General features: G+C 46.0%; 1 protein-coding gene across 1 annotated transcript in view; it reads left to right on the top strand.

Annotated features, from left to right (window-relative positions):
* The window catches only part of BPTF (bromodomain PHD finger transcription factor), a 35,588-nt gene that overhangs the window by 9,895 nt on the left and 15,389 nt on the right, over positions 1 to 10,304 (top strand). Inside the window, exons 3-14 of the mRNA XM_075279532.1 lie at positions 4,184 to 4,401; positions 4,590 to 4,769; positions 4,851 to 5,012; positions 5,092 to 5,223; positions 5,312 to 5,496; positions 5,888 to 6,243; positions 6,324 to 6,455; positions 6,539 to 6,668; positions 6,744 to 6,876; positions 6,984 to 7,166; positions 8,115 to 9,855; positions 10,146 to 10,270. Coding sequence (XP_075135633.1) covers positions 4,184 to 4,401; positions 4,590 to 4,769; positions 4,851 to 5,012; positions 5,092 to 5,223; positions 5,312 to 5,496; positions 5,888 to 6,243; positions 6,324 to 6,455; positions 6,539 to 6,668; positions 6,744 to 6,876; positions 6,984 to 7,166; positions 8,115 to 9,855; positions 10,146 to 10,270 — 3,677 coding nt within the window. The remainder of the gene's footprint in view (positions 1 to 4,183; positions 4,402 to 4,589; positions 4,770 to 4,850; positions 5,013 to 5,091; positions 5,224 to 5,311; positions 5,497 to 5,887; positions 6,244 to 6,323; positions 6,456 to 6,538; positions 6,669 to 6,743; positions 6,877 to 6,983; positions 7,167 to 8,114; positions 9,856 to 10,145; positions 10,271 to 10,304) is intronic.

Genomic DNA, 10,304 nt, shown 5'->3' with positions numbered 1-10,304 from the left:
TAGGAGTCCAATATGAGTATTGGACTGTATGACGCACCCAGGTTTTAGAGGCGGAAAGTAGCGAAATTTTGAAGCAAAAACTGGTAAAATATTTAATATATGGGAGTTTTAGCTGCACATTGAGAGGTGACCCTGACACTGTACGGGGGTGCAGAGGACGGCTGATTTTGCGCAGTCAGGTGTACTTTTTAGTTTTACCTTTTTGCTTTGATCACTATTTATTCAACTCAGAGGCGAAATGGTGAAAAAAACAGCAGTTCTGCACTTTTGATTCATTCATATTTTCTAAGTTTGTAGATCGGGCATTTTCAGACTTTGGGATACCTAATGTGTATGTGTTTCACAGTAATTTTCTACATTTATATGTATTCTAGGGAAAGGGGAGTGATTTAGAACTTTTCAGGTTTTTTTTTTTTTTTTTTCCCCTATTTTATTAGCCCCCCCTATGGGTCTTGAACCTGCAATCATTTGATTGCAAATCCCATAGGCTGCAGTCCAACTGTATTGCAGTCTATGGGCGACTGTACATTACTATTGAGGCTAGTTATAGCCTTCATTAGGCTCCTGACTGTCACAGGAACAGGTCAGCTCCGGTGAACTTGTCATGCAGGAGCCAGCCTGCAACAAACAAGGTACCCACCAGCCCAGGGGCTCACAGGTAGCAATGCCCACAATCAGAGTGGACCCTGATTGCGGGCATTAGCTCTGAGTTTCCGCTGTACATACGTAATGGCCGGCGTCTGCTGTAATAGCATGGCGGATGCCGTGGAGGGTTTGCACTGCCAGATCAAGTCCAGGGTCTGCAGCATCCTCCCCACTCCTGCTGCTGCTGGAAGCCCAACTGCTGGAAGCCGGCGGTGGCAGGAGTGGGGGGATGCATTCATAAGACGCACTCCCCATTTTCCTCCCAAATTTTATAGAGAGAAAAGTGCGTTTTATAGTCCGAAAAATACGGTATGCCTTGCACCAGACAAGGACTTGATTAAAAGTAGCTCATGACCAAGTTCTGATAGTTACTTACATGACAAGACACTCCAGGAAGTTCATTTGCTTACATACTATCGCCCCCCGATATTCACTTTAATATGTCAGGTGTTTATGTAGACAGTATAATACAACATGGTGTTCCCAGTATATAGCGACATGCACAAACATCTAGAGAGCTGACGGACACTGACTGACACCTGGTCTGTCCTCCTCCCCACAGCCAGGTCTCCAATAAGTGATTCTCTCTACTACAGCACAGGCAATAGAAATGGCTTCCACCCTGCTTGTCTGCAGCACATGGAAGTCTAGAAGTCTTATACTGTCAGAGTAGAAAGAAGACTGACTGTAAGTAGTCCCCCTCCCCCATCTAGCAGCTGGATAGATAAATAGATAGATAGATAGATAGATAGAATATAGATGGATAGAATATAGATGGATAGAATATAGATATATAGATCGATAGATATGTAGATAGATAGTCCCCATTGAATTCCCAGTCAGTCTCCTTCCCCCTGTGGCAGCTGAATGTATGTAGTCCTCAGCTTGTTTTCCTGCAGGTAATTATTTAAGATGATAATTGGACCATTGGTAGGTAGTGATGAGGGGGGGGGGGATGACTGTGAGTAACATGGACATTTGGTCATTGCCTACCAGCACATTGGTCATATTGTCAAAGTCTCACTTAACACCTAAGCCACATATACACAAGCACCAATAAAGTTCACATTTCGCATTCTTCTGATCATATTCACACCCAATTTTTAGTGTAAAATCTGCTCATTGTTTCTCTAGTGATAGAAGTCAGTAGAGAGGAGCGACCCCTCCCATATTACGGACAATACTCCGACACCTCCTACGTTTTATCAGGATCTTGTGTTACTTGTAATACCGGAACTGAGGACACATGGATGGTTCAGGTGTTATATTCCTAATTCTGGAGTAATAAAGCCTCATCTGAATGCAGCCCTATATATTTACTTGGGTTTAGAGATTTATTTATTAGAATTATACGTTGTATCAAGGATGGAAAGAATATTCCTGTGTAATCCCCAGTTTCATGCCTGCAAGAATTGGTTGGTGCATTCCTGCAGTTTTAGTGATTTGTAGCCCCCACATTTGTAATGTAAAGCAGTGTGGTATGTATGAGCTCCTAACATAATCAGAGGATCAGAACAACGGACAGATAAGCAGTTACACACAGTATACGGACCCCATTGGCTGTCCTTGGTGGAGGATTTTCAAGCGGATACTGTTATGGAGACTCCAGTGCAGATGTGAACATTGCCTTACAAATCTTGTGGTTGTGAGATGAGATTTTGGTGAGCAGTTTGGACCCATGTTTTATCTTTTATGAAATTTTTAATTTATACTCAGTGTTTGCTGAAAGTTGCATGCCGGTGGTTGTGTGTATGTGTATATGTGTGTCTATATAACATATATAATATTTACACACCATATGTTCCACACTATTAAACGTAGGTTTTGGTAGGGCAGGAGCTGGAGTCTGCAGTATGTAAAGGGATTTTCCAGGCCCCAAATTGAATTTTCATACTGCTGACCCATCCACAGGACTCCTTATCTGACACCCAGACCTCGCACAGAATCCTATTCAATAATAAGAGAGGCCGAGCTGCTCGTCCACTGCATAGCGGAGCTTCTGGCGCTCCTATTACTTGTTGCGCTCTCTTCCCTTATAGATTTCAGATCGTATGGAGAGGTCATCACTATGAAAACTCAATTTGGGGCCAGATTTCAAATTTGTGCTATACATGAACTATACTCAGCCCATTCTGTTACTTTTACATGTATTTGTGTGTAACCCGGAGTGTAGATGTGAACGTCAGACACAAGGGCAGGATCTAATGCATTTACTTTATATTTCACACATGGCTGTCCCATCAAGATAGCTGTAGCCACCAGGCAATCTATCAGGTATAAGTGATCATTGACAATATGGCAGCTGTCCACATACAACTCCTATTCCAATGAAGATGGGACGTTGTGTAAAACAGATAAAGCAGTATTCGATGATTTGCAAATTCTTTTCAACCTATATTCAATTGAATACACTACAAAGACAAGATATTTCATGTTCAAACGGATACATTTTGGGGGCTTTTTTTGCAAATATTCACTCATGTTGAATTTGATGGCTGCAACACATTCCAGAAAAGCTGGGACACGAGCAACAAAACACTGGGAATGCTCAAAAAACTGCTGTTTGGAGTATTCCAGAGGTGAACAGGTTAACTGGAAACAGGTGAGGGGCATGACTGGGTATAAAGTGGGCATCCCCAAAAGACTCAGTCCAGCGAGGGTCACCATGTTGTGAGCCAATAGTCCAACAGTTTAAGAAAGTACAATTGCAAGAAGTTTAGGGATCTCATCGTCTACAGTCCATAATGTGGTCAAAAGCTTCAGAGAATCCGGACAAATCTCCGCAAGGCCGAAAACCAGCATTAAATGGCCGTGACCTACAATTCCTGAGGTGGCTCTGCTTTAAAAACCAACAACATTCTGTAATGGATATTACTGGTACATGGGCTTAGGAATACTTCAGAAAACCGTTGTCAGTGAACACCGTACGTTGCTACATCTACAAGTGCAAGTGAAAGCTCCGCCATGCAAAGCGAAACCCGTATATCAGTAATACCCACAAACACCACCGGCCTCTCCGGGCCTGAGACGGACTGACGCAAAGCAGGAAAGTGTCCTGTGGTCTGGCCAGTCCGCACTTCACATTGTTTTTGGAAATAGTGGACGTCGTGTCCTCCGAGCCAAAGAGGAAAAGGATGGTCCGTATGATCAGCGCAAAATCTAAAAGCCAGAATCTCTGTTGCATCCAATTCACAATGAGAGATTATTTGCAAAAAAACAGATAAAGTTTATTCATTAGCACATTAAATATCTTGTCTTTGTATTCAGTTGAGTATAGGTTTGTAAATCATCGTATTCTGCTTTTATTTATGTTTTATCCAACTTCATTGGAATTGGGGTTGTATAGGGGTATGGGAAGGTTAGTGTGTATTGGGCTCTATTTGTATGTATCAAAAATGTGAAAACGGTCCTAGCTATCGGAAGGGCAGAGTGTAGTAAACCCCTTGGCAGCGAAGGAGTTAAAGCTACCATTTCCAGAAGGCAGGAGCCTCCGCTGCAGAGAGCCTGATGCTTCTTTTTTTCTATGTTCTGTCTGTAGAGAAGAAGACTCTGAGAAGGAGAAGAAGATCTGGTACTATAGCACCAAGCCACAGCTGGAGGAGCTAATGGACTGCCTGGACAAGACGCACTATGAGACCGACCTCTGTAAGATCCTGGAGGATCTGCGGGAGGAGATCCACCGGCACATGGACATCACCGAGGAGCTGACTAACAAAGCCAAGGGCAACAACAGCTCTTACCTGTCTGTGGTCAATGGTGAGGGCCTGCACTGAGGAGGAGGGGGGGGGGTATACAGGGAGCTTCACCTAACGCCCCCACATGACCACAGGATTATAGTTGGTGTCTCACAGTTCTGATATCTAGGGGCTGGGACCCCACTGGTCAGTTATCTAAAAACCATAGCAGTGAGATCCCAGGTGTAAACTTATTTTCTGTCTATTTAGAGGAAATTATGGAGCGGCTGAAAGGTAAACGCAACGAAACGGATCAGTCCAAGCCGACGACTGAAGGAGAGAAGTCAGAAAGTGCAGCAGAGGGGGAGAATAACAAGGAGACAAGTTCCACTACCAAGACAGAGGATGCTGGGACTGGAGAGGAGGGGACAGAGAAGGGCCAGGCTGGAGGTGAGAGACTTGGGGGTCCATGAGCCTACTTCTCCATGTCGGTTTTGTACATGTACTTATGTTGTGTGACTCTTATTGCAGAGGGCACAGAGGCTGAAAAAAGCAGCACAGAGGAAGTTGTGGCCACCTCTGACTGCAAAGCCTTAGAAACTCCAGCTAAAGACCCCGAGAATCCTCCGACCACTGATAGCGGTGCAGTGACAGAGGGTAAGACCCCAGAGCCAGCAGCCCCTGCCACCTCAGGTACTTGTCCTCATTCTGGTGTCTGATGATCTTCTCTGTATAAGCTGATGTGAGTAAACACAATCTCCCACATTGTTAGACCCTTCAGAAGTCGCCCCTGGTGCTACGACTACTCCCGCTCCACAGTCAGATGACAGCCGTGCCAGCAGTACTGCACCTGAACAGCAGGGGGACGGTGGCAGTAAACCTCCCCAGAAGTCTGAGGAGACAGGTGAGTGCATGAACAGGTGGAGAGCGAACCTGCTCAAAATGGCTGATACCGTAGGGTTAACCTCTTCCAAATTTTTTGCTCTTTTTAGTTTTGGGGGATGGGAAGTTGGAGAAGAGTTCAACAGACACAGTGGATTTTCAGAGTCCCTTGAGGACCTACTCCAGGATGGTGACACGGCTGAGGAACCCCGACAGCAAGTTAAGTCTGTTGAAGAATCACCAGTTCAGTGCCGCAGTCCAGGAAGCAAATAAGATTTATAAGGAAGGCAGAGAGGTTTGTGTTCTGTATCGGCCACCCGCGGAGCAGCCGCACTCAGCAGGACACCTCCGGCTCTGCTCTCTGGGCCTTTCTGTTCACCTCCTGCTTTCTGGTGTCTGTAGACCTAAGGTCCTTATCTGTGTGGTGACGGATTCTGTGAACATGAAGGTGATCGAGGACATGACTGGTCCCTCCTTTTGGTTCTGGCTACTTTTTAAGAAAATTAGTAATTTCATTGTTTTTTTTTTCTACTTTTCGAGGTGTTCCTGAGTCTGAGAGCTGTGCACACTTACAAACCTCGTAGAAGAAGCTGCTTTTAGTTGCAGGACCCCCAGCTGGACACTCCAGCCCCTGCTGCCGCATCGCTCTTTTACATTATTAACTTGTCTTCATTTCCCCGTTACAGGTCTTGGTGGTAAATTCTCAAGGTGAGATCTCCCGACTGAGCACCAGAAAGGATGTGGTCATGAGGGGCGTCTTGAGCAATTACTTCAAGCTCGGGCAAGAGGGCAAGTATCGCATGTACCACAACCAGTACACCACCAACTCCTACGCTCTGAACAAGCACCAGCACAGGGAGGACCATGACAAGAGGCGACATCTGTCTCATAAGTTCTGCCTCTCGCCCACTGGAGAGTTTAAGTGGAACGGCTCCGTGCACGGGTCTAAGGTATTGACTATATCCACACTGAGGCTTACCATCGTCCAGCTGGAGAACAACATTCCGGCCCCTTTCCTTCACCCTAACTGGGCCTCGCACAGGTAACGGTCCAGGGCCTTTGGTTGGTTTTCTGCTTATTGTAAGCTATAGATCATGTTATGTTACCCTATCTGTATTACAGGGCAAACTGGATCAAGGCGGTGCAGATGTGCAGTAAACCTCGGGAATTTGCACTAGCACTGGCGATACTGGAGTGCGCCATTAAACCGGTCGTCATGCTGCCGATTTGGAAGGATTCTCTGGGCCACACAAGGTTTGTCATGGCTGCTTTTATCACATGAAATGCAGTGCTATTACAGGGGCTTGGCTGTCAGACTAAAGACGACTTGTTTCCAGGTTACGGAGGATGACCTCAATGGAAAGGGAAGAGAAAGACAAAGCAAAAAAGAAGGAACGGAAACAGGAGGAGGAGGAGAGCATGCAGCAGGCCACCTGGGTCAAGTACACCTTTCCCATAAAGCACCAGGTATGACTGCCTGACCCCTGCGGTGTTCGCTGCTGCCTTATTCTTCCAGGTTCATAACTTTCTGCTGGATTTCAGGTCTGGAAACAGAAGGGGGAGGAGTACCGGGTGACTGGATACGGGGGCTGGAGTTGGGTCAGTAAAACGCACGTCCAACGGTTTCTGCCACGATTTCCTGGAAACACAAATGTCAACTACAGGAAAATTTTGGGTGAGTGAGTGCCCCCTGCTGGAAGAGCATGCAAATTAAAATAAAAATGATATATATTTATACACACATTCCTACTAGGAGAATATTAATTTCTCCTCTAATCTTAGGAAAAGGAGAAAGTGCAATGGAGACCAGTGATAAGAATGAGGATGAGGAGATAAAACCCGATCCTGCTGCAGACCAGACCATGAAGGAGGAGAAAGATCACAAGGACCAAATAAAAGATCCAGATGATACAAGTGAGATGGAACATAAGGAGGAAGATGAGGATGGCTTCTCTACAGGAAGAGGTAAGATCGACAGCGTGTACGTTCCAGGTCCTGTCAAGCTGCCATGTCATCTTATTCTAGGGGTCCTTTACTATCACCCCTTCAGCTGCACAACAGAGGAAAACAAGAACACATGCCCTGGCCTGCAGGCGATGGTGAAGAACAGCATCACACCGCCAGACTATCTTGTGCAAATTGTTGGATTTAAAGCTATAGCGTCCTCATTTGTTTGCTTCTTTCCTGTAGTGTTAAAGGGATATTCTGGGGCGATGATATTGAGCTGCACGTCTTCTTCTCAGGCAGTGACATGACGTCCATTGGTTACAAGGCCCTACTTCAGTTCTGTCCTATTGAAATGAATAGGGATTCATTGCAATACCAAGCACAGCCATTACAATGTATGGCACTGTGCTTGGTAAATCATGAAGCGACAGCAGCAATCCATATCCCAGTCCCAGAATATTCCTTTATTATGATATGTTTTGCCAACAAATTAGATTTGACTGTAAATGCTCCAGAAGAAACATCCCAGTGCTTCCTTATTTCATCTCCTCCTCTCGCTTAGCCCTGTGTTTTGTCACATTACAAAAAAAACAGAGAAATATAATAATACATTTTATTTATATAGCGCCCACGTAGTCCGCAGCGCTGTACAGCGCTGTTGTAGGGTTCAAATAGAGACAAAGAGATACATTACAGAGAAATAATCAATTCACACAATGGGATTGAGAGCTTACAATCTATGAGGTGGGGACACACACGAGGTAACAGGGGTGGGATAGGAGGTAGCATTGCTTATACAGTGGTCCAGACATTTATATAAAGAAATCCTCTCTATGTTCCCTTTCCTCCTCAATTGTAGTCTTGTTAATCCCAGTATCTTAGGACTGCAGAGTCGCTGCTTCTTTCCTTTGTTCCTTCTTCAGACTGTGCTCACTCTAGACATGTTGTTGTGCTTTATACCTTCAGGACTTGAAGATCTTGATCCCATAAAAGACGAGCCCATGGAGGTGGACACGGCATCCATCAAACAAGAGGGACCTTTTCCAGATGCGGATTTAATCAACGTGAGCCTCGGCTTTCAGATGAGGACTTGGTATAAGAAGAAGGTGAAATCTTCTCGCCTTGATGTCTTACTGGAGCGCAGGGAGAGACAATTCACTTATGAGGAAAAGCAGCGATTGGAGAGACTAAAACAGGGGAGCGCTTCAAAGGAGAGCGTCTCCTTACCGGGAACTGATAACAGGACTGTTTCCCGGAAACTGAACATGGATGATGCTGATGATGACGACATCACCACATCTACTGAAATAAAACGGGAACCTCCTGGCAGCGAGGACCCCAACAACACCGAGACTGCACAAAGCAAATGTAGCACTGCAGAAAGTGAAGACAGTTTATCATCTCAGAACAATTACTTTCCAGACAGGACCCGAGAAACCAAAGACAAGACTCTTACCAGTACAGACAACAGGTCTTCCAGTATTCAGGCAGAGGCCAAGGTGGATGTACATGATGCAAAGAAGGACAAGCAGAGTCCAGAACTAGTCAATGATAAATCTGTGCACCATGATAGAGAGGATGAAAGACGCACCAGAATTCTGGAGGAATGGTCAGATCCTGAAGGCGAAAGTATGGACATGGTCCACCAAGAGGACGGTACTAAGCAGTCCACCAATGGAGACCAGGAGGACAGCCCAACAAATAACTGTACAGACTGCCCCAAGAAAAAGGCCGAAGTCATCACATCCCAGGTGAACGGGAAGGATGTGTTCCCTAAGAAAAGCCACGAGTTGTCCGACAGCCCTCCCCTCCAGGAAATCGAGCCAAAGGTGAACAATGTCTCAAAGTCTCTTGGTGAACATGGCGTGAAAGTGAAAGCATTTATGAATGGAGACATTGACATGGAGGAAGAGGAGGATAAAAATGGGGTCTCTGCAGATAAAGATTCAGAGACAGCTGCAGAGGACAGAGCGCCGCAGATCTGCCAGGAGCAAAACCTGGAGGCTTCTAATGAGTCACTGACTAACTCTAGTGATGCGGTGGAGCCTGAGAAGAGCGCCTCCTCTCCTGTGACCTCCGCGGAGGAGTCCAGCCTCAGTAACGATTCCATACAGCAAAATGGTTTGTCCCAGGACACTGTGAACGGAGAGGTGAAAATCCAAACGGTTGTGACACAAGTGACCACTACAACCACCACTGTGTCAACATCTAGGACAGTCATGGAGGTGTGCGGTGAGTCCTCCAAGCAGGAGGTTTCGACCTCAGAGAACACATGTTCGTCAAGCACCACAACCACAACGGTGACCAAAATCACTGCGGCAAATCCAAGCGAAGAAAGCATGGTGTCCATCAAAGAGCAAAGCAAAACCGTGGTGACCGCAACTATGTCCGACTCTGTGACCTCCCCATCTGGCACCATCTCTTCCATGATGACGGTCAGTAAAGAATACTCCACAAAGGACCGGGTGCGGCTCATGAAGTTCTCCAAACCTAAAAAGTCCCGGTCAGGGACAGCACTCCCATCGTACAGGAAATTTGTCACCAAGAGCAACAAAAAGAGCATCTTCGTCCTGCCGACTGATGACCTCAAAAAGTTGTCGAGGAGAGGGGGTATGCGGGAAGTGCCCTACTTCAGTTATAACGCTAAACCCGTGCATGATATATGGCCGTATCCTTCACCTCGTCCCACATTCGGAATAACCTGGAGGTACGTAACTTATCTGCTTGCTATGATTGACTTCACACCAGGCAGTGTTGTCATGAGGGTTAACATGTTAAGCCCATTAATAGATCTTACCCATCAGCTTCTGTGACATGAGACAATAACTATTGTACTGCAGCTTGTGAACATGCTCTTAAAGTGGCCCTGCCAACAAACAATCCCTAGTTCTGCTGCTTGGACTGAGGAGACTAGTTCTAGTGTGACCTGTGGGTATGGTTATATATATTGTGAGTGTTCCCCTGTATACTGTATTATAACCCACATTTTTATTACAGGTATCGTTTGCAAACCGTGAAGTCTCTGGCTGGTGTGAGTCTGATGCTGCGTCTCCTCTGGGCCAGTTTACGGTGGGATGACATGGCTGCTAAACCCCCTCCAGGCGGGAGCATTACACGCACAGGTATTCTTCTCCCCACACGTGACCCCTCTGCTTC

This window comes from Leptodactylus fuscus, chromosome 6, assembly GCF_031893055.1.
Source record: "Leptodactylus fuscus isolate aLepFus1 chromosome 6, aLepFus1.hap2, whole genome shotgun sequence".
Taxonomy (NCBI): domain Eukaryota; kingdom Metazoa; phylum Chordata; class Amphibia; order Anura; family Leptodactylidae; genus Leptodactylus; species Leptodactylus fuscus.
The sequence above is the reverse complement of the archived record's forward strand: the minus strand, read 5'-3'. Positions and strand labels throughout refer to the sequence as shown.